Source organism: Lepidochelys kempii, chromosome 8 (assembly GCF_965140285.1).
Source record: "Lepidochelys kempii isolate rLepKem1 chromosome 8, rLepKem1.hap1, whole genome shotgun sequence".
NCBI classification, from domain to species: Eukaryota; Metazoa; Chordata; order Testudines; family Cheloniidae; genus Lepidochelys; species Lepidochelys kempii.
In genome coordinates this window covers 23,284,226-23,311,860 of record NC_136387.1, presented here as the reverse complement: position 1 = coordinate 23,311,860, position 27,635 = coordinate 23,284,226, and the positions used below count along the sequence as shown (strand labels likewise).

Here is a 27,635-nt window from a genome sequence, read left to right as displayed (position 1 = left end):
TTTGTGGAGGAACAGAGTGCCAAATATAGGAACTATAGGATAACAAAAATGAATCAAGCTAATGAGATGTAACAATTTGTTGAAATCATGTCTTATTTACATGTCAAGTGTCACCTCACCTCATTGCTTCCATTGGCATTGTTTGCTTTCACACAGCTCTGCTAAAGCTGTGGGATCAATCACTCTGTAACGCATCTAATGTCGTGGCAATAAGAGGTGAAGCATTTGAACCACTTCTGAATGAGATGCTCCAGGCAAGGCCTGGCTTGCTGAATGCCTACAACGGACTGTAGAGGAAATGTTTTACTTAGGGCATGTCTACATGCCCAGTGCTGCAGTGGTGCAGCTGTACTGATGCAGCTGTGCCGCTGCAGTGCACCTGGTGAAGAGGTTAATAAAACCACCTCTGTGAACGGCAGAAGCTATGTCAGCAGGAGAAGCTCTGCCACCGACATAGTGCTGTGCACATGAGCACGTATGTCAATGTAACTTATGTCACTCATGGCGGTGGTTTATTCACACCCCTGAGCGGCATAAGTTATGCTGACATAAACTGTAGTGTAGACATAGCCATAGAAAGTACAGTATACATTTACTTTTGGCTGGCTGTAACTGTTTGACATTTTTACTACCATGCTGGGTAAGTTAACTTTTCTCTTGTTATCTGCCCAGGTGGCAGGGACTCTAAAACAGAACGTCTTCTGGATTTCTGTTCCTCTTGGAAGGTGGTATCCCCCAACCATCTCACCCGGCAAGCTGCCTCTGATGTGTTGGCTGTGATTATGAAATGGAGGTTTTGGGGAGGTACTGTACAAATGGTATGGACTAATGTGAAGCTTAGTTATGGTTTCTTTGATCAGTCTGGGTTTCCTTCTCTGTCACTTGGAGAGAGATGGTTTTTCTGCACTCAAATGACCAAGATTCCCTTTTGTAAATTTGAAAAGCTAAATCAGCAGTGAGGAATCTTTTCTTTGGAAAGTTGTAAGGAGTATCCAATGTATAAAAATGACAAGTGCTTATAGGTCAAATTTCAAGGCTTGCCACAGGTGACTACAGAAATCTCGTTAAAATGAAATACAATTATTTAAGGAGCTTAAATGATTATCAGGGATCATGCAGCTTTTGTTAAGAACCAAAAGTAATAAAAAGAAATGCCAGTCTTTCAAAGCTGCTTTGTTAAAGGATTTAGAGGAGTGAAATGCTGGCTGTGCTGCACCTTCTACCATCAGCTCTGAAAAGTTCTCCAAAGTTGGTTGATGTTTTGGTTTGGGTTTACACTGCGTGAATCACCTGTTAAGCTAAACTTAGAAGGATACTATCACACAGTTAGGCCCAAAATTCTGATCTGTAATCAACAATAATTTACACAACCTAATGTGACTAGAAATGTTTTTATAACATTTTCCCCCAGTGGGTGCCCCTCCAAATATTAAAATGAAAACTTACGCAAAAGAACCCCACACAGTCATCTACACTGAGGGAAACTCAAAGAGAACAGGAATATGCTAGTGCAGCACAAGAGGAAAGCAAAATCATCCAGTCTAGCTTCCTTTTCTGAGCTGAGTAGAATACAAAAAATAAATGAGCGACAAAAAGAGTGGAAACATTTTAAAAATCCTTTCTATTTTAATAAGCAGTGTCCCTTTAAGAAGAAATTGCAACTCAGCAGGAGCAGGATTGGGCCATTGAAACACAACAGGAGATTTGCCAATGACTTCAATGGAATCAGGATCAGACCCAAGGTGCCGTACATTAAGTCTGTATATGTATGTATATGGCTCTCATCATTGTAGTATATGAACATGTGGTGACCTAGACACAAAACTTCCCTATCTTTGCTCACTGAGCTGGAGGATATTTGGCCCAACCACAGATCACATCCATCTTCATCAGCCTAATGAGGGAATATACATATGCAATGAAACCAAGGGAAATGCTCTCATGGGAGTCAACATTGTAAAAACATCTGTTAAGTGTTTTCTGCACATCTGTTCATGGTTCGGCCTCTGTTTCAGTATTCACAAAAACATTGCTAAAATTCCTAATAAGGGAAGCCTTGTGTCAGAGGAAGGAGTAAAGACCAGTTGCCATGGTTTGTACCACTTTATGTAAAACTTCAGTCGTAGTTTCATGATTCACACTTAATTGAAAGAGATGAAAACAACTTCCAAACATGGGTTAAAACATATGAGAAGATGTCCTCAGAGATCCCCTGGTTTAGGATACCATGTTACTGAGCTGAAGGATGCAAAGAAAAGTGGGACTCTCATATAACTGCATCCTTTTGACTTTTCCACTTCTGATTGCAGTGACAAAGAAAAAGTCATTAGAAATGCAATGTCACCTCCAAACACTGCCAAAAGCACCAAGTGGGTTTTACTGAAATCCAGCATATTTGCTCTCAGTCTGGGCTATGGGCTTCCAGCGGTCAGTGCTCTTTTTGCTATGTCTGCAATGCTGTTTATGAAGGATCTGGAGTGATTTATGGGTTTTGCTTTGAAAACCAGACCCTTTGGTTGCCTGTAAGCTTACAGGACAATTACTAATGTGCTGGAGCACGAATACTGAGCCCTGACCATTGCTGATGTTTTTAAGCTTTCAAAAAAATAACATGATAAAAGATAGGGGAGTTTAGCCAAGTTAGTTCACTCCCATTTTTAACTCATCGCCAACCCATAGCGCTGCGCCAAAGGATATTAGTGGGTATGATGGGAGATACCACCCCAGTGTGTGCGCACATGCACAAATGGGACAGGGAGCAAGGAGGCTCTGCTGGAATGCAAATTGGATATTAATAAATAAAAGTGATGTATAAATGTGAAGTTACCTTAATCTCTGACATTGTTTGCGGTTTCTAAAGTGCTAGTGTTCAGTGAAGTACACCGACAGGTAAGGATTTTATAGGCAAAACCAGAAGCAGCTGGTGGTACCCTGAAGAGGTACAAATAAAACCACACTTCCTCTTGAAGATACACTCTCTCTCTCTACTTATATTCTCTCTCTCTTTCTCTCTCTCTCTCTCTATAGTGTGTGTGTGTGTGTGTTTGGCTGCTCTACAGCCTTTCCATCGGAGCTGAATATTTGGCTGAGTTCACATCACTGTTTTCATAGGGCCCTGCCCTGCGCTGTGCACAAATTTCTGCAGCATCTCTGGCGATCAACTTGGTCTCCCTGCAATGGTGAGACTATGCCAATATTCTGATATTAGGCTGCCTGCTACTGCCATCCTGGCTGAATTCCCTCCCAGCGTCACGTCAAGCATGTCTAGATGGGGTGCAGGTTCATGTCTTCACCTGGGTTAAATACCAACCAACTTAATGTGTGCAGATGAGCCCAGAGACCAGGCCCTCCTGCATCCAGGGAACAGCGTTTAGAATTCGCTCATTTCAACAGCCATTCTGCAATCAGCTGTGCTGTTCAGGGTGTCACAGATGGTCCTGCAGCCCCCGTTGCTTGAGGCTTGGCTGCCAGCAGCAATATATCCGTTGTGCTCTGAGAGCTTGAAGGTGAAGAGGTGGCATGAGTCCTTTTGCCTGCTGCCTTTCTGTAGGGGGCTCAGGAAGGAGCTGGAGCTCTTCCACTCCTGGAACGTGTACATTTCCATGTGAGGGTGAGTGACTTTGCTCAGGTAGCTGGGGCTAGGGGTGGCTGAGGATAATGTCTTCTGACTGCCGCTTAGGAAGCTCCTGCTGTCTTCCAACGAGTCCTTGCGTGAGTGTTCGAAGGAGCCTTGGTTCCAATTCCTGTAGTTGTAGGCCCACCACCCCAGCCGCTTCTGCTGGTGGCATTGGCACTTCAGGATCCGTATAAAAGCTCTCTTGAACTCTTTGCTCGAGCAGGGATAGATGATTGGGTTCAAGCAGCTGTTGAAGTAGCCAAGCCAAAAAATTATCTTGAAGATGGTTTCAGGTGGCTTCAAAGCAGAAAACAGAGACCCTATCAGGGAAAAACAAGCAGAGAAATCATCTGAGATAACTGGTCCTGACTGCCTTTAATAAAGAGACTAAGGTGAACCCATGATGTTGATGGACGTTCCTGTGAGGATTCCTTTGTTAAAAAGTTCTATCACCCTTGCCGCTTCAGTTAAAGTCGACTTGACATTCTTGATATTTCTAAGGTACAAAACCCACCCTCCCAAAAGCTCTTTTGGATAAAGAAGCCTGATTTTCTTTTTTCATCATGCAGCTACAAAAAGGTGCATAAGCTCAATTTACGTGCGCCCCCCCCAAACCTCTGTATATTTATTTATATTGCAGTAGGGGATCAGGGCGCCCCATTGTTCTTGGCACCGTAAAAAACACACAGAGTTCCTACTGCAGAGAGCCATTTGTAGGTCACTTTCAATAGGGACAGATCTGTTTATATTCACAAGGTCCTTTTGTGCCTCTCATCCTGGTGCGTATCTGTGCTCAGACATAACTTGCCATTTCCACAAACTTGCTATGGCAACCCTAGGTTTGGACACTTGTTCTCTCCTGTCCCATCTAGGTTATCTAAGTCACCAATAGGAAATAATATTCAAAAGATACAAAATCTATTTAAGCCTGAAATCAGTTAAAGGTCACACAGGTCTGCATAGACCAGGGCTTCTCGGCATTTTTATAGCACAAGCAGAGGGATTAGCTCATGAACACTTCCCTTCCCATTCACTATCACATAATTTCCCTGAATCAACTATTGTGGTTGTTACATAGAAAACTATATTAGCAAAGCATTTAATGTATTTATTAATTCATTAAAATGAAATTTAGCAAAATGGAACATTCTGAAAGAATGCCTGAAGGCTCTGAGTTAACATTATGGGCCCCTTGCACACATTTACTGTATATTTCTAGCTGGAGCAAGCTGAGTAGGTGGATTCAATATGGGAGCTTAATTTCAGGAATTGGAACTAGATTCTAGGTCTTTTGAAAATGGAGAGATGCAGCTGAACCACATGTCAAGGCTCTGAGAACAGAATCCTTTTACACTGGAGCAGTTTCAGATGATAAAAGCACCCGAGTCAGCAATAGCTATCAGATTGCCTTACTGTGGTGGGAGGGATGTGACTGAAGGCATATTTCCCCATCTATCCCAGCAATGCAAAGGCTGTGGACTAGGCCTGAAAGCTATGCAAAACCCTGTTTAATGGACACAGCTATGTGCTATTTAGTAGGGGAACAGCTGTGTCATGCAGATAAGCATAGCTGCTGCTTTTCCAGTCAGCATGGTAGGCTTGATAGTAACTACAAGGGGCTGAGCAAGCTTAACTCCCATGGAAGCTAGGGAGAGATAAGCACATTCAATACAGCTTATGCCTCAGCCTGCCTTCCTCCATGCACCAACCAGCAGGGCTGAGCTGGTGCAGAGGGAGAAGTAATGTGCTATTAATACTGACAAACTGGAGATTACTTCCTGCCTCTGCCCAAAGCAAGAGGGAATGGTGGCTCCCAAAGTCACCATTCCTTCCCTAGACTGCTTATTGGGTGATGCAGCTAGGTGCTGGTTCTTTCTATTGCTTAGAAGTAAAGTGCCAATCTAGCTCTGAGGGTTTAAGTGGAATTTAAAAGGCGCATAGTGCTTTGTTCATGCCTTCTGCAGTGGACTGCATTTCAGTGCACAAACCAGTCTCTAACCATTGTGCTGCCCCTAATAGTCTGCAGGCCTCTCCCTCCCATCTGATGGAGATCCCAAGGCTCAGCCCTGATTTGGAACTGCAGGAAGTGATGAATGCAGCACAGAGTCTAACACTGGAGAAAAGTACCCAATAGGTTTCCAACGGACAAACCAAAATAATGCAAACACCTTGACTGCGTCTGCTTAGCATTAAGTATTTTTAATGAAAGATTCAACAAACATTCATGTGGTTCTAGGGAATAAATCATGAAAAGGATGTGAAACCCTTATACTGTCTTAGTGAAACTTGATCCAGGCTTATGACTTGAGCCAATATGGGCAAGATATGCCAAGTCCTCCCATACACTCAGTCGCAAACTCTTTCAGGATTCATTTTCTAAACAATAATTACAAATATTTTCCTTTGGATTTGAAGAAAAAAGTCTTGTGATTGTACTGCACAAATACAAAACCTGATTATATGGGGAAACTAGTCTGGGGCTTATCCTTTAAAGGGTCTCTATTTTGTTTTCCAGAACCAGCATAAAGTCTAGATGAACTCAAGATATTAAGGACCAGTAGGACTAATGAAGGAACTGAAGAGCACATATTGTTGTTATGCAAGTCCTACATAAACATTGGCTCTTGCCCCACAAGAGAATGGAATATATATATTTAATATTGGAAACATTTAGAATCTAGAAGAAATTCCTCCACTAGATTTTAATGTTTTGGGGCAGGACAAAATTTGAACATAATCCATTCGACAGTGTCTTTTTCTTTAAATAATAAGTAATAGTTAAAGAAGAAGGAAAGGTTGCTGGAAAGACTTTGCCTATGGGTAAGTAAAGCAAGAGGAGTTCCACAGAAGAAATGAGTGGCTATGCATATGGGGAAAGATAAATGGGATGCGTCTGTATGTGCTGTCTTGCATATAAACAGAATACAATACAACATACTGACATACAAAGATCAAAATCTAAAACAAAGCCGTGGAAAAGGTTAAAACAAAAGCCAAGTCATGAAAAATTGGGTAATATTTGAAAGAGCTAATGGAAATGTGTACAGTATACAGTTAAGAAAAGAAGGTAACAGGCATGTCTCTCTCGCACACTTTCAGGATAATCAAGTTTTCAGGTATTTACTGATGAAAATATCCAGTCAGTCAGTTTGAGTTCTTGTATGCAAAAGGGCAACTTCACAAGGGTGAAGAGAATTACTTCCTAACATCCCAGGCTGAGCGAGGTAGCATGTGCTCAGTTCTTATTCTTGAAATGTCACTGAGCCTTGGCAGATAATTTAAAAAAAACCTACAGAGCAACTACAGTACTGCAGTCCATCCATAATTGAGTGCTTAGCAGCAAAGATCTGAAGACATATCAGCTGGAAAGTGGTTTGGACTTAAAAATGATCTATATCTAGCAACATTTGAAGGAGAGTTTTGCATATTTCTCTATTGCTTTTTTAAAGTCGTATGGAAACAAGATTAAAGATAGGTATTTAAAACATTGGTGATTAATTGATTGTTTCCAAATTTATTTATTTTATTTCCCGCAGCTGCTGCAAAAATGAACAAAACCAGTTGTGATAAGACTTTTTAGACCTGTGGAGATAGCACACAAAGCCTAGAATTCATTACCTACACTACAGTGTCCAAGATTATGCTTTTCTGAACAAAGGGATACTAATTTGATAAGTGGATATCCTTCAAGCTATTAAATTATAGAAATGTATGGTAAAAGCTCTTTTTTAGGCAGTTATATAAAAACAGTGACTTCTTAGCTGAACAACGCAGGCCTTACAAATACATAAAAACAGCTCTGGAGGCTAGAGAATTTAATTTAGTATATAACGCAGGATTACTGCATAGTTTTAGGAACATATTAGATGTTAGGATAATTATTTTGAAGGTGAACTGGCAAACAGAGATGTTATCATACTGAAGGAGAATTAACAAATTTGTGAATAGAAACATAACTATTATGCTTTTACACAGCACTTTGCATCTGTAGGTCAACTCAAAGTGCTTTTACAAAGCATTATCATCCACATTTTACCAATGGGGAAATTAAGTCACAGAGAGGCAAACTGACTTGCTGAGCCAGGAATAGAACCCCACCTCTCATGAGTCCCAAAACCATTGTCTTGTCATTGTACCATACTGGGTAGCTGATAAGACTTTGCAATAATGACTCAGATAGGTCCTAATCCCACAAAGCAGAGTTGAGGACACCTGAAAGTAATGAAAGTTGAGCACTTTGCTGAGTCATGCTTACCGTTGGCAGTGCAGAGGTCATGGACAAATACAGCAGTTATTCTGAGCTCAGCAAAAACCCACATGCTATCAGACAGAGAGGGAATATTGGCGAAAACTCAGCGATCTTCTGAATGATGATGCCTCTACCATAGAATCCCCCTCTAGCACTAGTCAGTTTGGATTATGAGCCCAAGACCTGGTTTGGGATCTGAAACCACATCCTTTGGCCCAGAAACTGAGCTTGCTATCAGCTTAGCCAGGTTAAACCTGCCACATTTTAATGCTTTATTTAGGTTCATATGGTCCCTGACCTTTGTGCAGGCACACAGGGTGATGAGAGTGCCAATACGTTCCTATGTGTCCCACACAAGGGCAAATAACAGCCTTAGTCCCCGAGCTCAAAGGAGCACTGACTGCTATTTTTGTGTGTCCCCAGAGGTGAATCTAATCCCAAGGAGGGCAAAGATGGAGGAGGAACTCTGCCAGGCAGAGCAGGCTGCACCATCCTTAAGTTCAGTGTACTCTACATTTCTGCTGCACTCCTGGCAGCTGTGGGAAGGATAAACCTTCCTTAAAGTCTCAGTGGAGTAGGGAGCTCCACAGCAGCCCCAAAGCATGACTGTAACGGTAGACACAATCTAACCCTCAGACACTCACTAATGGGACTGAGGCATTTGGTTAATTTACTGCTGAACTTGTAAAGACTGAACAGAGTTTCTTCTCTTACTGTTGCCCAAGATCAAATGTAGCATCACTTTCCATTTAGTCCTCTGTGGGGAGCCTGGGGACTGTGTCCAGCTCCTGTGGGGACACACACAATGATCTAGGGCTTGTCTACCTCCTATGTTCCCAACACAGAACCACTGAGAATATTTAAATGGTGGGTTTTTTTGCAACCCAGCAAGTTGCAGGAATAGAGGCCCACTGGCAATCTGGCCCTCCGTAAATATATCCATTATTTAAGTGAGGATTGGTGTTAGAAAGACTGAATTCACTACACAATGAAGCTTCTCAGGACAATCCGTTGCCCTAGGCAAATCCTTAGTCAGCTGCCCCTTCCTGCCTCTGTAGAAAATTGGTGGCAGGCACTGAGTGCCTCCCCCACAGCTGTCATCTCCACCTCCAAACCTCGGGTAGTCAACTTGGAGGCTGACAGGGCAGACAATGGCCTCGGGAGGCAGAAGCTGCTGAGCCCCAGTGACAGATCCCATGGGAGGAGAGCAGTCTGACAGTCAGGCACTGGCCAGAGCAGCTCCCAACCAACTTTGTTCAAGTGCAGATGCCAAGGCCAAAGTGTCCCCTCCCTCTCCATGGCTGGCTGCTCCAGCGATGAGCCACCTGGCCTCTCTTCTGGTGCCACAGTGGGCTCTGGTGGGCAAACGGTATAATTTCAGCATCTCCCCAGCAGAATCTATTCTGCGGGGGGTAAAAAAATCTGCAGGGGACATGAATTCTGCGCTTATGTTTATTTTGTTAAAAAGTAGGGGGTTATGGCCTTCCCACTTTTAAAAGTGGGAAGCCATTGCCCTGACCCCCCCAGTTCCAGCACTGGTGCTCCCAGCCCATAGGGCCCTGGGTAACGGGTACTGCAGAACTCTACCCTGTACAAAGTAATCCGGGCTGGGGACAACAATCCCCCTCACACAGAGGCAGCAAGGTTCTTCTCACTGGACAGAGTGGGAGTCTCACCCCTGGCCTGGACCCACACAGCCAGTCCCTTGCCCAGCACCCACACACTGCACCACCTGCCTGTACCCCCCAGCCCATCCTAGCTCACACCATTTGCCCAGCCCCCCACAGACTCACACCTTCCCGTCTGTGTGCCTTGTTGTCGGGCTCATAGCCCGCACCTCAGCAGTGTCTCCAGAGCCTGGACACAGTGGTAGGGAAGTGATGATACCTGGGCTCAGAGACTGCCTGGGGGCAGTGGGAGACAGGTGTAGGTTGGCTGCCAACATGGACCTGTTCAGGTCATTGCACTTGTGGCCAAAGCCCCGCAGAGCTCAAGCAGCCCCGAGCTATGATGTTACACATTCTGGGGGGTGGGGAGCATTTGCCTGGGAGCCCGGCTGAGGCTTCCTGCTCCTCGGAGCCCAGCCAGCCCAACAAGCCTTATCTTCTGCAGCTGCTTCCTAGGCATCTGCCAATAGCTAAGGCAGCCTTTAGGGTTACCACCTGATTGGTAGTTGCCTGGCCTGGCTGGTTTTTTAAATGGATTTGCCAGTTGCCAGAAAAATAATTTAATCTGCCGGGTTTTTTTTTTAACGTGGGTTTAAAGACTGGTATTATTATCACAATACACTGGGACATCTAATGTTAAAAGTTTCTGTGTCCAATGAAAAATGCTGTTGTGCTCCCATTTCCGCAGTTTAAGTGATAACAAATCAGTTGAATACACAGCAGCTGTCTGGCCACAAACACGCAAGCTCACCGCACGTGTGCGTGAGAGAGGGTTTGAGTCTTGCAAGAGTGAGGAGACGTGCTGTGTTATCAATCTTATCTCTATGTGTTATTTCTCCACATACTATAAGTGGCTGTTGAAGGGGGCATTGTGGAGTTGCCTTGTGGTGAGGGTTGTGGTTGTAGTGGGCTTGATTTGGGTGTGGAGGTGGATGCTGGTTGTTTTTCATTTCAAAGGTAGTTACTTGTGTGGCCTTTGAATAGGCAAATAGTGCCCTGTGCTCTTATGTTCCCTTCAGGACTTTAGAAAGTGTCTCAGGTTTCATATCCTCTCCCATTTCTGCATGTGGGACTTCCAAAGACATCAATAGATGAATTTCCCACAAAGATAGAAGGCCCTTTATTATTAGGAATTTTAGTTTGATAGGGGCCTCTGTATGAACCACCTCATTCTAAACGTGCAGACCTGGGCACAATTTGGCCACTGTTGCACAGAGCTCCTTTGACACTTATCCTACAGTAAAGATAGGAAAAATATATTTTGATTAGCTTGTATATTTTTAACATCACCTTTTTCGCTGCTCCTTCCTTGGTACTGACAATGTCTTTTATTTCATCATGCACACATACCTTACCTTGTAATTAACTTGCCAGGAGCAAACAACTGTGGGCTATTTTGGTACCTTGATAAAATAATAAAACTAATCCTACCAGGCACAGTCTCCAAACAACAAACTAATATTTCCTACTCTAATCTCTAGCTATTTTCCCATCACAGTCTGATAAACAGATTAAATATTTCCCAGTCCTGATTTAGATTGCCTTTCAGAATAGCTGAAAAAATGTCGCCTATAATTATCTCGTCAGTGATTTATTCCTGATGGGGAAGCCAGAATAACTCCCCCACTCTAAACTATCTGTTTCCTGGCACTTCGTGTTCAATAACTTCCCAGCCAGGGAATGTATTTTTTCTTCTCTTTTTTTTATTTTATTTATTTATATTTATTTATGATGGTTTACATTGTGATTCACTAAATATAGCACTGCATATGGTTTACCTCTGTCTGCAGCCTTGACACCTTTCTCTTCTAGCCATTTTGCAAATCCCCTTATCCAGTAATAATGCAGAACAGTAAATATACCAGGAACTCAATCAGTCTAGTAGTTTTTTATGGCATTTTGAAAAAAAAAATCCCTATCATTACCAACTGTACACACCAGACATGACAGCTATTCAGGTTGGAAGGAGACTGAACAAAAGTGAATAACATAATTAGGAATTCAAAAGTATTTTTTCTAGTGAAAGTTAATTTCAATTAGAATGTCATTAGCATTTTGAACAGTTTTTAACAAACTGTTTATTATTACAGTCAAACTATATAAGTCACCCTCAGTGAAACTGGCAAAGGCTGTGGGAAACAATTTATGGGATTAGCCTGTCATTACACATTTGGAAGCATATAAAACCAGCATAGCATTGGGTAATTGAAATGAACCTATCAAACTAGCTCTTGGGTAACTGTCCGTCATCAAGGGCCTGATTCTGGAAAACACTGAGAGGTAATGAGCACTTCATAGGATCAAGCTCTAAATAACTTATATGTTATGTTCTACTATTTCTATAGGGCTCAGCTTCTGATAATGGTCCCAATCCTGCAGTTTGTACACATCATGGCTCCTGTTAACATCTGGGATTTTGCCTGTCTAAGGACTACAGGACTGGACCCGGGGCTGTGCAATACAAAACATAGGTCTTTTCTTTTTTGCTCTTCTTTTCTTACCTAATTATATTCTTCTTTTTTCCCAGATGGAAAAACAAAGCGTAGAAAATAATTCGGCACACACAGAAGAACACCCAGCCTTCCCCCACGGAACTACTAAGAAATAGCTAGCAATGGACTAGAGCTGAAACAATGGGGGCAAATACCCTCCAACACTGGGAAAGCTTGGATGCAGGTCAGCACTTTGTGGCCAGTCCCATCTCTATAGTGACCCTCCAAATCTGAGCATTCCGAAACACTGGGGCTCCAGTCCCACTCTAGGGACTTAATCCATAGTGCATTGATTCAATGGGAGCCTTTGAATGAGCTTTGGACTTCAGTGGGCTTTGGATCAGGCCCTAAATCAGCAGGGCGAACAGTAGGAAGATCCTCTGGATTTGCCAAATCCTGACATACTTACATAGGGTGACCAGATAGCAAGTGTGAAAAATCAGGACAGGGGTGGGGGATAATAGGTACCTATATAAGAAAAAGCCCCAAATATCGGGACCGTCCCTATAAAATCGGGACATCTGGTCACTCTACACTTGCATAACCAAACTTCACATTGAGGACAGTTCAGATGCAGCCTGCTGCAGAGGAGCCACACACACTGTAATCTCTCATGTTCTCTCTTGCTTTTTTGTTTTCCTTTAATCTAAAGTAAAAGCTATTAACATTAAAAATACTCTGTGTCTGGAAAAACAACACAGACCAGCTTTAAAATCATTGTCTGTTCAGGCTTGGCTGTTCAGGCTTATCCGCACTCTGACCTGTTACAGGGAAAGCCAAATATATAACAATAACCATCACTGCCATACTCTGTGTCACACATTAAAAGCTAGCTGGGAGTATTTCCAGAGTATGGATAATCATAGCTAGAAAAACAAAAGTCTTTGTGGATCCACTGACACCTTAACTAGCAGATTTCTAGGAGGGGCATTTCTTCTCCAAGCTCTAGATCCATTCTCAGCAGCCTAATATGGTATAAATATTTGCTCAATAGTTTCCTGTTACCTCAGTCCACCAGTAACTATATTACTGTAATGTGTGACAGCAAGATGGCAAAGTTAAGACTCTTCATTTAAGTATAAACTTATTCTGATGAGTACAGTACATCTGAAAGGGTCCTGTTCTCATTTTTGTAGGAAAGAACTGAGCGTAAATAGTTAGACTTGCCAAACTAAACCAAAAAACCCTACCTCAAACAGAGTTTTTACCCTGAAAAGGAGGATACGCCAAAGACTCCATGAAGCTCAGTAGGGTCTTTGCTATTGCTATTGATTTTATATGGTTAAGGTGCTCAAATGCTGCAGTGATGGGCAGCAGTTTAAACCCCTAAGATATAGCACGTGCCTGGGAAGGAAATGCTGTTGAAGTTGGCTTTGGTATGTTTATGTCAGGCAGTTAATTATGCCATTTCCATTCATGCAAAAGGAAATAAATTGTGAACACCATGTAAATCAAACTGTGACAGATTTATGACATCATGGACCTCAGTTGTGTGGCTACATTTCCTTTCATCTGTCCTGTTTGCAGGGAATATATTTTATTTCTGCTGTAATGGGTTTGAGTACCAGGAAGCCTATGGGTAATATCAATTGATTTACACCTTGTTTTAATGTAAGTGGGTTGACAATCTTCATGCGTGGGTGTTCTTTGAATATAGATTTGCTGGGAGTGCTTATATATTTCTCATTTGTGCCCAGCCAGTGGGAAACTGTAAACCATTTTTATTCCAAATTACTGGCAGTCTCCTCTTTTCCTTTCCTCCTTCTCTTTACCTCCCCCTGGTGTTTCTTTGTCTCTTTCTATTTTCTGCTTTCTGTCACTTTTCTTCTCTTATTCCTTTCTTCTCTTCATTTTTATAAGTTATTCTTTCTCTCCTCTTCCTCCCTCCTATCTAATTTTTCTCTCCATCTTCCTAGTTTTCTATTTTCTAATCACCCTTTTCTCTTTACAGTTTATGATTTTCCATTAGCCTAGCACCCATCTTTAATTACATGTTGAAGTGGTATTAAACATATAGGTTAATTACTCATTATTACACTAGAAATACCTGCTCTGGCCAGACAGATGAAGTACTGGACATTAATCATTTTGCTATTTTGGCAGATGTATGATCACACAGTAACAAAGTTTTGGTGGATGTAGGTTCTCAGATGTCACCTTTTCTAGCTATTAGTGATAAAGGGACCATATTAAAAAAAATGTATACATTTGGTTTTATATACCTTGGGGCCCACTTAGAGGAAAATCTATCTGTTGTCATTTATAGGAACAAATGGGAATCATTTGTTCATACAAAAGTAGGATGATGATCTAGAATTGCTGTTATGGTAATAGCACACTACTTACAGAGAAATGTAATGTGAAAGTGAAACTTGATAGTGAGAAAGTTCCACTGGATAGATTTTTTAAAAGATTAAATCAAAGCACACAATAGTATTTAGTAACTACCTGAATTGAAGTGTAATCCAGTATGAATGAAAAACGAAGAGTTCCAAAGTTCCAAACACTGAGTCAGACCCAGCCACTCCCAGTCTCATATTGAATCTCTTTCCCTATGTTAAGTATCCTCACACCTTCTTGTCAACTGTCTAAATGGGCCATCTCGATTATCACGACAAAAGTTTTTTTCTCCTGCTGATACTAGCTCATCTTAATTAATTAGCCTCTCACAGTTTGTATGGCAATTTCCACCTTCTCTGTATGCATATATATATCTTCTTACTGTATGTTCCATTCTGTGCATCCGATGAAGTGGGCTGTAGCCCACAAAAGCTTATGCTCAAATAAATTTGTGAGTCTCTAAGGTGCCACAAGTCCTCCTGTTCTTTGAACTTTGCTAGTTTGCTATAGTCCTTGTTACAATGCACGTGGCCAAATCAATGTGCCAAGGTTTCAGGGTTAATTGGATTCCTGAAGCTTCTGATTTTTTTTGCCTCCAACCTTCAATATTTGTTTACATTCCTCTAAACTTATTTAAAACAGACAATAAAACCCCCTAGTTTACAAACATTTGGTAATTGAAGTCACAGACAGAGGCTCTGTTATCTGTCTCAGTGGTTTATGAATGATGCATACTCATGCTCCCATCCTGTTATAATTTGGAAATGCAACTCCGTAAACATTGTTAGCATAATTAAATAGCCAATAGCATTTACACTCATAGAGCCTGATCCGTATTCTTTGTGCACACAAACTCCCCAGGGAATTCTGTGGGAGTACAGGGTGTGCAGGGAATGCAGAATCAGACTCTGAAAGAGCACTTCTCTGTACTAATACCTTGGTAAACAGGACAAAAAGCTCTGGCAAGGGTAGTCCCTGCCTTCTGGCAGCCTGGAGTAGCTTTGCTTTTTGTCCTCTTAGCCTAATTAAAATCCACACATTCAGATGCCTTCTCTTATCATCCACATCATCTATCTGTGATTAATGGTATGTCAAATTCCAAGTGAACAACTCACCCTTGCAAACACAGTATGATTTCATTCTGCACTATACAAGGCTCTGGCTCTTGTTTACAGACTGGCCAAAATAGGATCCATATTTCACCTCCAGTGAAACTTCACTGGAGGACGCAATAGTGGAAGCTATAGTGTAGACAGGGTTCAGGCCTTTTTACCATTGTGTTGTCTAACCCTGCCCAGAGCAGAGCCCTGTCTTTACTTTTCTGTGGTGACTGACATGGTCCTTGTATGTCCCATATGCTGCAGGCAGTGATAGAATGGAGTAGATAAGATTCTACTCCCACCCATCTACATCTTTAATGGTCAGTCCCCTGCCACTCACCCACTCAGTCCTGGAATGTAATAGGGGCACTGGGAATGACCAATGATAACCCTCCTAACATGACAGAGAGTCATTGGCTGGCACATTCCATGATGCCATCTAGGGATTGGGGCCATCTCTGAGGCCCCACCCAGCAATTCATGCCGCTTGGATGACCAGTCCACGTATGTAGATCTTCAGATGAAAGATGTAGTCAAACTACAAAGCATTATTGTATACAAATTACAAAGCATAATACAAGACTTGATATCTGAAGTTAAGATTGGCGCAATCTATATGAGGGCTGAAGGTGATCATATAGATCAATCAAGGTGATGGTACAATAGCCCATTTGAAAATAGGTACTAAGAATGATTTTGTAACAGGAAGGACAATGAGAGCTTTATCTTCTGGAAAGAAAGAAAGAAAGAAAGAAAGAAAGAAAGAAAGAAAGAAAGAAAGAAAGAAAGAAAGAAAGAAAGAAAGAAAGAAAGAAGAGGAAGCCAATATCTTAAATAAAATACCACTTGGAATTCTTTGTGACCCATCTGTAATATTGTAACTATCAGCAGAAATACAGGACATTTCGTGGATAGCAGAAATTCTTTCAAGTTCATTCTCCCTTTTATTTACATGCTGTCAAAACAGTCCTTTAAAATGCATATAGGGAAATTCAAGCAATAACTTAAATGCAAATAGAAATCTGTCAGCCAGATCCTCAGCTGGGGTAAATCAGTATGCCTGCATTGAGCCAATGGAGCCATGGTGATTTATACCAGCTGGGAATCTGGGCCTTTATGTTTAAGTTGTCTTCCTCTCCCATTATCAAGACTTTCATTTATGGTATTTTTATATTTTAATATAATGTTCTTAAGTCCCAACCTTTCTCCCATTGAAGCCCTTGGGAGTTAATGATCTTATTGTTTTTGGCCAGAACAAAACAGTTTTGCAGCTGGCTAACTGCATAGGATATGGCCAGGGCTTGCACTTGTTTTGCAAAGGATTAGTTGATTAGGAAAAAGCTAATCTAAGTCTGCAGACATTTCATTTATTACACTTATGCATTTTCAAATACTGGGCTTGCTTTATAAACATTTTTTTTAAACTTCTTATTCTTGATGTATGGCCTAAACATTCTTTCTTGGATACCTTTGGTAAAGGATAACCCTCTACCTGGGGGACCTAATAGGAGAGCTATAGAGAGGCTATCTTGGCTTCCATTCTAAACTCTGATATTCATGGCTTTTTAATTAAGCAGGTTAGTGCACAGGGTTTTAGGGCTCAATCAAAAATCCATTGAAATAACAATGGACACAGCTTTGCAATGGGTTTTGGATCAGGCCATTTGTTCAGATGCTGCTAAACCCTGTACTCTTGCCCCTGCTCTTCATTTAATAGATTTGTCCATTTTTGCATTAAAAAACACCTATCCCATACAGCTACTATGGCACTGATCCTGTAGGCACTTGTGCATGTGTATACATTTACTCTTATGAATAATCCCACTGAAGGCAATAGGATGTGAGTAACGTTACACACGTTCACAACGTCTGCAGGATCAGGACATATGTCCATTGCTCTGCTGAGTGTTGATAGATAGCAATGTTCCCCACTAGAAAAATCAATTCCTTTCTCTGTTTAAGGGTAATAGCTGCTAAATCCCCATATTTCTTCTTTGAATCTTCTGGCTCAATAAAGTATGAGTCTTCCCAACAACAAAGAAATATATTGCCCTAGAAAATAAGAAGATATCCATATTACCTCCCTTCCTGAGATTCGTTAGCATTTTTACAGAGGCCGGTTGGTATCACTGGAAATCAGAGCCTCTTTTGTCCTGTGATGTCTGTTTAGAATTTGTAGTGTTTAGTGCTGATGGTTATCTTTAGGTGACTAGTTACTGTCAATAGTTTTCTTTGTATTCAAACTGTTTTTGTATTTTACTTGCATATTTACTTCTGTGTGATGATGTGTTTTAACATTTGCCTGTTTGCTTAAGCTCCAAATTTAAGTTAATAAATAAAAGAAGCATCCAATCCCCGGATGTTCATACAATTTCAGGTGTTTTGACAAACAGCTTTGCTTTGAAAAATAAAACATTGCAAGGAAAGTAACTAATTGCTTTGGGTATTTTGGATAAAATTCACCCCTGTGAATAGGACTTAAGTGGAACTTGAGTGGCACGTAGGCCTTGTGCTGCAATTAATCCTTTTGAGAAGGGTGAGTACTCCATACGTGACAACATGTGCTGGGCCTCTGCACGAACTGTCCATCATGATCTTTGGCCTCATGTACATTGGTCAGAGAATAGACTGAACTGTTTCGTCCTGCAGTTTGAGCTATTGAACTTTGTTCCAAAGATTTAGGCTGAAACTGAGCATATGATTAAATTGCTAAATATACTTTTCTAAAGGGCTGAAATGCTATCTGATGCTGAACTGGCAACTTGAGGGCACCAATCTTAAACAGCTAGACTAAAGAGGGTTATAGGAAGAAATAGGCTTAAAGTCTTTAGGAGCCTATACATACAAAGGCAGGACTAGACCTAAAACCTTTGATAAAATGTGATTTCCATGGAAAGATATGAGGCCTGATCCTCAATTCCTGGCACACCGGGAATGCTGAATCAGGCCCCATATAACACAAACTTACATTGTAACTTTGTACTTATATATTGGTTGCTTGTAGGACCCCTAATATTATTACTTATTTTATTGTCAGATTAAAAAATACTAAAAATAGTAACATTTTTTGAAAGTAACATTATTGCTGTTTTCTTTCATACATCTGATCTCTCATGCTGCAGCCACTGATGTCAATGTGAATTTTGCATCCAATTTCAGTGGTTGCAGAATCCGAGTTTATTTAGGCTGCAATGGGTAGACCCTGGTACCTGTCTGGAGCCCCAGTGAAGTCAAGTTGCAGGACTTGTGTCTTACATATTAATAATTTTTTGTGGTGGTGGTGGCTTTTCCCCCTGCAATGTGTGTTATGTCATGTATAAACTTTATGGCTGGGCTTTTCAAAGGAGCCTGCAGGTGCTGGGTGCCACACGTGTATTGGTCAAATTGTGAGTTGGATGCCTAATTCATTTACACTTCTTTGGAAAGCTCTGCCTAATAATTCACCTGCTAGAAATAACATTGAGTTGCAACTTGTAGCCCTGCTGCACCATATATAGCCTTTTCACCCTGGATGCATTTCTTTTTATACATGTAATGGCTCAAAATTGGTTCCACCTCATGTAAAAGAGAGTCTGGATTGCAAATGGTTTCAGACGTCTTTTCCCATTACTCTAGCTAAAAATCGTCTATTTTTATTTGACATTTTTCAACAGTGTTTAATATGTTCCAGGTGCCGTTGAATATTTTTGGGTGAAAAAAAGAAATATTTATTTTGAAATAACCAAGATATTTACATTTTGAAATTATGTTGCTGAGTTGGTGGAGCTACCAATTGCCTTGACAGCATATATGCCTTAATTTTATTCATTATACTGCATCACACATAATTTTGAATAGCAGGATAGCTGGCTGTATAAACGGAGTGATTATAAACATGCCCAAGAGGGGTATAATGTAGGCCTTATTTACATAAAAGAATAGCTGGTACCTCATGGGGGAAAAAGAAACTTTGCACATTATTCTGTTTGGAAACAATTCTGGTGCATGCATCATCATATGCTTAATTCTGGAAGCAGCATTGCCCAGTGGTTAGAGCTAGGCATGGCCATCAAGCAATCAGGGTTCTATAATGACTGGTTGTAGGATGCGTAACAAATCGCAACCTCTGTATCTTAATTTCTCTATTTGTAGAATCAGCACAGTACTTTTCCATCTTTGTAAAGTGCTTTGAAATCTTTGGTTGAAAAGCACTAGGTAAATGCGAAATATTATTTCTCTTCCCTTGTTCTTTATTACAAGGAGCACATTTATGAAACCAAAATCTTTGTTTCTCAAGAATTCGTCTGACCCTGCTGCATATTTCCACCCCCGGAGCCCTAATGTTCTAATCCTTTGTTTGGAACAGCACCACAGGTAGCTGTGGAAATTATTGCAATGTCACAACTAAAGGATTAGAACTTTAGCTGGGGAACAAGCCGCAGGAGGGGAGGAACTTCTGAGACGAAAAGAACTTATTTATATACTAGCAGAACCATTCGCCAAGGCGATATTTTTCAGCGTCCCAAGATTCAGGCATAACTGTACAGTTGTAAAATGTTTCAAGATGCATTGGGTCAGATTCTGATCATTCTCACATGACTGCAAATCTAGAATTGCTCTTATTTTACATCCATACACATTGTGGGGTCATGTCATCACTGAATGAATCAGGAGGGGAAAGCCGGATGATTGCAAAGGAGTGTGCATGTAGATATGACTAGAAATAATGGGCTGGATTTCGGAAAGGGAAAATGTAGACTGAACTATGAAGAGAAACTTGCAGGGAAGTAGAAGAAGCCACTTTAAAAACTAGTTTGGACCCAACAGCAGAAAACGTACCATAGATAACAATCCTGTATTGATGGGGATGTGGCTGACATAACAGGTCCTTTCCACCTTTAACTTTTATGCATTTTCAAAGCATTGCAGAGGTGAATATAAATGACCATCCATCAATGTGGAACAACTATGTATTGTCAAACAAATAGGATTGTGACATCTCTGAATGAATTAAGGAAGAAGATCAGGTGAATTAGGACCTGATACACCTCCTGTTCCTGGTGATTAGCAACAATTGAAAAAGTAATAAGAGGAAAAGTACATAGCAGTTAAATAGGCTTGGCTAACATTTTTCTGGGGATCAGAGCATTGAACAAGGATTTGGGCTCCTGCAGTGGGCTGGCAGAGATATGAGATTGCAGACACAGAAGACTGGATTGCTATTCTAATGTACTGATGAGTATGTACCCTCTAACAGGAATGGATTCTGATACCAAAAAGCATCTCATAACGGACCTAAGTAGCAGCACTTTCAGTATCCCAAAAAAGGTCCAATCCTGTGAGGTGCCAAGTTCTCTCAGTTCCTCATTTTGTTCAATGGGAGCTGTGGAAGCTTGGCACCTCACAGGGTCAGGCCTTAGACCTCAGGTGCCAGAACAGCTGTTTTCAGCCAGATAGCTTCTCCTCGGCCCCTGCTGCCAACTCTGAATCTCTGTGTCTCCAAACACAGTGCTGAGACTTTTTGATCAGTCACTCCACTTGCAACATCTTGGGCTCATGGTTGAGGAGACAACAGGTGAACTGATGTTTTAAATTCCTCACTCAAGTGTCTTAAGCAACAATTCATTAGCCATCCCATGCGTGAGCAGGGAGCCTGCAGCGGCTTTTAACCTTTCTCAAGGCAAAATGAAGACGTGTCAAAATATGGCCTCCTTTGACTCCATATCTTGTTACTATGATTTTGGGGTAGGTCCTCGGCTAGTGAAAATCAGCAAGTGAAGCTACTGACTTAAAAGGCTACACTGATTTATGCCAGTTGAGGATCTGGCCCTTTATATTTAAGTATGCCAGGATATAACTGTGATTTTTTTTACGGTTGCTACAGCAATCTAAGCACAAAGGGACTGAACTAATTTACTTTATCAGAGGGTCCTGAACCACTGGATTCTACTGCATGGGTTTGGAGATTCTTTATATCTAGACTGTAATGTTGTACTTTGTAAACATGCTTTGCACAACACGTCTATCCTGTATGGATGAAATACGTATTTTCCCAATGATCTGTAGCGTTATCCAGTGTGGAACTTTCTCTGACAGAGGACAATGTTTGACATCAGGGGGGCTGAGTTCCGGAGACTTCAACTCAGAATTTCACTGCTCTTGCGGGTTTGTCACATCTGTAACATTATGTTTTTGTAGGTTTTTATATGATTAATTTTAGACACATCGAGCCAGATCTTCCTGATTTTCACCAGTTGAGAATCTAGCACAAAGAATAGCACATCCATAGTTTGATCCAGTAAAAATGATAAACTTAAAACTTTTAACCAGGACCCCTAGATCTTTGAGGCAGTTTAGAGACAATTTGTTCAGCGGGAGTCAGGGGACCATAGGTGAAATGTATAAACAAATTCTTTAGCTTACCACAATGACTGGATTAGAAATATTTTGTTTTACAGTGACTAAGTAAATAAGAGACACAGAACACCGAGAAGGCTATGTTCCATTTTCTTTCATAGTTAGCCAGTGGGATCATTTGCTTTGCGTAACAGCTGATTTTGGACAGAGATTTTAGAGAAGAAGTTTTAAGAATTCTGTGCTAACAGGTTGTGAGATGTGCTGTGATGCTGATTCAAGGTGGTGAATAATATTAAGGACAAAAAGGGAGAATGTCAAAAGGATTTCAGGAATGCAGCCCTGTGTAAGATTATGTAGGATGCTTTGGTAACATTTCAGTTAAATGTACATAGTTTGAGAGCATTTAAAAATGAAAGAATTGATTGCTAAAAGTTCCAGCTGCAGCCTCTTCAAGGGCCTGATCCAAAAGCCCTTTGAAATCAATGGGAGACTTTCCCTTGGCTTTGGATCAGACCCCAAAAGAAGAGATGCAGTCAGGTCACTGCGTATGGATCCATATCTAGATTTTGAATGCCCCATAGTTCAGAAGTGTTTGGATCCAGAGCTTCGGATCAGGCCATTTTGACTAAAAATGTTACAACCTAGTCTGTATTATTAACAGCTGACAGTATAACGTGTTAAAAAGCTGCGTATGACATCTGAATGGGCTGCCTGCATCTGTTTAATACATGGCTTTTGCTATTCAGCATGCTACAAAAGTGTCCACAAAACATTTAAAAATAAAACACGTATAAATGGAACCTTAATATAAAGTGTTAAGAAAAAATATGTGAAGGTTTTATCCATGTGCCATCTGTCTACCTGACAACTGAGCTGATTTGTTGCAGGCTGCAAACACTGCAAAGTTTTTGCATGACTTTCAGCAAGAACAGTGTCAGAGGGAAATTATGATGTAGTTTTATCTATCTATCTATCTATCTATCTATCTATCTATCTATCTATCTATCTATCTATCTATCTATCTATCTGCATTTCTAATGCATCCGTCTTTATGGCATCTAGACACCATTCAGCTGATTTTTATCTGACATTTCTGTAATAAACAATTGACCCTCATTCCTTGATCCCCAACTTACCTAGAGGCAGAGCTATGAAGAAAGGTAACCAGCACAAGATAAACATGCCAACTACAATTCCCAAGGTCTTGGCTGCCTTCTTTTCTCGAGAGAATTTAAAAAGTTTGAAAGCTATGGAGTTCCTGGGGTGGTGCCCCTTGGCCTTGCTGCTGTTGAAAGTGTCCTCGTGAATGTTCCGGGAGTGAATCCTTAAGGTCAGCTCCTTGGAATCACACATTTCTTTCAGGACCCCAGCTTCCAGGTTTTTAGTTGTCCTTTTGGCCACTATGTAGACTCTACAGTACATCACCAGGATGACAATCAAAGGAATGTAAAAGGACCCCAAAGAAGAAAACAAGGCATAGAAAGGTTCTTCAGTGATGCGGCACTCTTTATCGTCCTTGGGTGCTGGTTCCTTCCATCCCAGAAGAGGTCCAATGGAGATTATTGTGGAGAGGACCCAGACACTTAGGAGGGCAAGAATTGCTTTCCTCCTAGTTACCAAAGTTGGATACTGAAGCGAATAACTCACCCCTATATATCTATCTATAGAAATTGCACACAGACTTAAGATAGAAGCAGTACAGCACATCACATCAACCGCTGCCCAGATATCACAAAATATCCTCCCTAATACCCAATAGCCAAGAATTTCTAGTGTAGCAGAAAACGGAAGGACAGTAAAACTCAGTAACAAGTCTGCTATTGCGAGGTTAACTATGAAGTAGTTTGTAGGGATTCTTAAATGCCTATTGCAAGCTACAGAGAGAATTACCAAGATGTTACCTACGATAGCAAAAAGTATGAAGGCACCTAGGACAAGCCCCACTATTATAGCCCTAGTGATATCCAAGGCAGGTAAACTGAGATTGCTTGCTGACTGATTAGAGTTGTTTGCAGTGAGACTCCCATTACTTAGTACAGAGTAGTCCAAATATCCAGGTAATGATGAATTGTAGTTATCATCAAGGTAGGTATTCATCTTAAAAATCATGCTCCATAGCAAGTTGTAATTGGATCCCCTGAACAATGCACAAAAGTACTTCAGATCTGTTGAAAGTTATCTCTCCACCGAAGAATGTGCTGCAAGGCAAAACCCAGTTTCAGCTTGAGAACTCATCGCCACTGTAGGTTACGAGCCACCAGCATGCAGAGTTTGCACAGCATGAAATCCTCTGAAGTGTGTCAAAAAGTAATAGGATGCTCAACTTGGTTAATTTTCCATGTCAATTCATTGAAACAGAAATTAGCAGATGGAACTCTTGGACTGAGTAGCTGTTTGGATCATGAGGTCTCTGAAACAAAAGGCAGGTTTACTATCCTCTCTTGTGCATTTGTTGGAAGGGTGCCCCTGCCCAGCTGTTATGACATGCGTCTCCAAGAAGCGTTTGTAATCATTTAGGCAGCTCTGCATGGAGTGGCTGCCTTTGCTTACGCTGGCTGCTCTAATGACATCACTGGAGCCCTGACACATAACAGCACTAGAGGGCAATGCAGTTTAAGTTAAAACTTCCAAATCCAAGCTTCAAAACTAAACAAATGGAACATATGAATCTTAATTAAAGCATTTGCCACATAGAAATCTGGATTGGAAACCTTCAAAAAATAGTTTCATTATGTGAGAAAAATATACTCAGTGGGATATGGAGAAAAAGCAACTGCAGTACGAAATGATATAGCACCCTAGGACTTTCACTCACTAAATACATATCTTCTAGTTTATTTTGTAATCACAATGAATCATATGCTGCTTGACAGATCTAATGATCCCCTACCTTGTAGCGATGAATACAGCGATTTGGGAAATGCAGCATTTATGTTTTTTATGGTAAAATATAGACAGACCTAGTATTCAAAAGTGAAACAGAATTCTGCATGAGCTAGTTTCATTCTGAAGGTTGTTTTCACCTGTAAATTAGGAAAAAAGTACCAGATGATGACACTCAAAATCTGTGGCATGATCTTTGATGATGATTCTGTATTGCATTATTCTGGATCTCTCTCTCTCTTTAGACCCCAGTTTTGCAAGGTGCTGAGTGCCCTCAACTCCATATGAAGTTAATGGGGGTTGAGGGTCCTCAGTACTTCTTAGCAAGCATTCAATATGCTTAAATACTTTGCTGCAGCTGTGCCTTAAGACTGTGAGGTCTTTGGGTCAGGGACTTGTTATTTTTTAGCCACAGTGGTGTGCAGTGTTTGCTTACAATACCACATTAAGAAGAATTTGAATAATAAGTGATTTGTGCTAAGTTGTGGAACTAGCATTTACTGCTAGCATTGCAATAGCGGTAAGATCTTTATTCTGAAAACTGTCACTGCCTAAATTTGTGTATCACCAGATACAGGAAGTCCTGCAGCTTCACAGCCTAATACCATTAAAAGGTAAAAACATAAAACTGCCAAAATACTGTTCTCTACTTTCTATCATTATATTATATCCTACAGCTGTTGTCTGGAGAACTCTGAGTAACCATGTATTGGTTTTTTGTTACAAAGTGTACCATGTTTAAAATAAAAGGTTTATTTTCAATAAGGCGACAGCGAATGAACAGGGATGTTGTTTTGAAAGACATATTTTGTAAACACAATCTCTGCTTGAATTTTCTTTCAGTAAGTGTATGACATGTTTGCATTGCACTTAATAATGGCAGTGACAATGAGAAATAACTTGTGTTTAAAAGCTTTTCTTTGAAGCACCTATAATAACAGTGAAAACATGTCAAGAGACCACTGGAGTGATGAAAAAACATTCAATTATTTTATGAACGTCTGTTTTCCTGGTTAGACTGAAATATCTTAAGTTCAGCCACCTTGGCATTTAGGCTCAGCATTACAAAGCCAGACTATAAGTGCCTTTCCACCTAGTGGAATCCACAGCCTGGAGCCGGGCGCTCAAGATCCCTATACAATGCCAGGGGAGAGTTAGGTGGCTAAGAATGAGATCCACAAAAGCCAGGATGCTGAACAGGGCGCCACCAAAGTTAGCCAATAGGAAATGTCAAGGAGAGAGGTGTGACCTAGGCCCCACCCTTCTCAGGGACTTAGATCCCTAACTCCGGGTTGAAGGGAAGCACCTATTGCCACTTGGGATTCCCAGCTGTGACCGCTGTCCTGGAGTTAGGCGCCTAAGCCAGGTCAGTCCTTTCTTGCAAAAAAACCAAAGAGGAGATGGTGCATCTTCTGTACCCACTATCCACCAGGGGTTAGAGCACTCACTGAGGGTAGGAGTGACCCAGGTTCATACCCCCGTTCTGGTCATGAGCAGGACACTTGAACTAAGGTCTCCCCCGGGAGTACACTAAGTCCCCGAGCTACTGAAGCTGTTCTACTTTGTATAAAGCACATGCTTGGAGCAGGGACTGGAACCTGATTCTCCCACATCCCAGGGGAGTGCCCTCCACTGGGCTAGAGAATCATTCTCATGGTCTCACTGGGCTATAGAGCCATTCTGACTCCAGCTATATTTTGTGCAGGGCCTGATCCTGGGCCCCTAGGTGAGATAGACTGGGGGAACACCTACTGTGAGGTTCCTGCTGGGGCTTAGGCATGAGCTAGGCACTGGCATCAGGACTTAGTTATGTGCGTGTCCACTGGGAAAAATTTAGGTAGCCTAGGGGACTTTATCAGTGGAAATGCAGATGCCTAGGGAATGTAAGTGCTTACAGGGTTAGGCAGCAGCTGAGTAGGGGTGTTGGGAGTGGCAGTGAGCTGCATCAATCCCTTTGTGGACCTAGCCCCTTGCCACTGCTCTTCCTTGATAGCAGGGAGCTGTCTGGGCTATAAAAGCAGGATTTGTAGCCTTTGCTGCCGGACAGACTTATATTTTTCATTTATTCCTCACATTTTGCTCTATTTCACTGGAATCCCATATCATTTTTCTCAAGTTTATTTGTGATTTCTGATTCTGTTTCCCACCATTTGTCTTGTCCATTTAGATTATAAGCTCTCCAGGGCAGGGACTTTCTCGTACAGTGTGCATAAACAGTGTGTAGTGTCAAGGGGCATCACTCTCAATTTGTTATTCATCAACAGTAATAATGAACTTGGCATGCAAACAGTAAAAATCAGTGTAAAATGAGAAGAGATCAAACCAACAATAGTAAGGGAGTGAGTTTGGTCTAGTGGTTAGAGCAGAAGACAGGACTATTTTACTCTGTGTTCTGCCACAGAGTTACTGTATAGCTTTGAGTGAGTCACTTTACCTATCCTTGTCTCAGTTTATTCATCTGTGTAATAATACTTACCTACCTCAGTAACTTGTGAGGTGTAACTGATTAATGTTTTCAAATTGCTTTGAGATCTTCAAAGACGGGTTCTTTAATAAAGCATTGTTAGTGGAGAATGTGCACAGACATGGACATGAACATTAACTCTTTACCATCCTTTGCATGGATAAGAGGAACAGGTACATTTAGGAAACAGGCTTCTCTTTACATCATGGTTAAGATAGTTTTTTATGTTACTGCAACTGAAGACAGAGAAGGCCAGAGAAACATAGATCCTATCAATTGCAAAGTTGCTTTTATCCTGTAATTCAGATATGTCATGTTCTCTGAAAAAAGGTTCTAGAGTTTGGAGATTCTATTCAAAGCTGTTTCAATCACATTCTACTGTAAGACAAATTGCTGTTCCTCTGAGCCTTTCAAAGTGAGTGTGCTATGGTCAAATTGCCAAAGCAACAAGAGACTGAATATAGAACACTTATTTGTGGAAACAAGGA

At 41.2% G+C, this 27,635-nt stretch overlaps 1 protein-coding gene across 1 annotated transcript; it reads right to left on the bottom strand.

The window, feature by feature from the left end:
• Window positions 1-2,777: 2,777 nt before the first annotated feature.
• ADRA1B (adrenoceptor alpha 1B) lies at window positions 2,778-23,909 on the bottom strand. Its single transcript, XM_073358165.1, has 2 exons — window positions 22,937-23,909; window positions 2,778-3,936 (listed from the first exon to the last, which is right to left on the bottom strand). The coding sequence occupies exons 1-2, from the start codon at window positions 23,907-23,909 to the stop codon at window positions 3,371-3,373; spliced, it is 1,539 nt and encodes a 512-aa protein (XP_073214266.1). The 3' UTR covers window positions 2,778-3,370.
• Window positions 23,910-27,635: the final 3,726 nt, after the last annotated feature.

Bases quoted from the DNA above. Each gene is read 5' to 3' on its own strand.
- ADRA1B (XM_073358165.1), bottom strand. From the start codon at position 23,909: ATGATTTTTAAGATGAATACCTACCTTGATGATAACTACAATTCATCA. The intron at 3,937-22,936 runs GTAAGTTGGGGA...TTTCCCTGATAG, and splicing joins CTTCATAGCTCTGCCTCTAG to GGTCTCTGTTTTCTGCTTTG.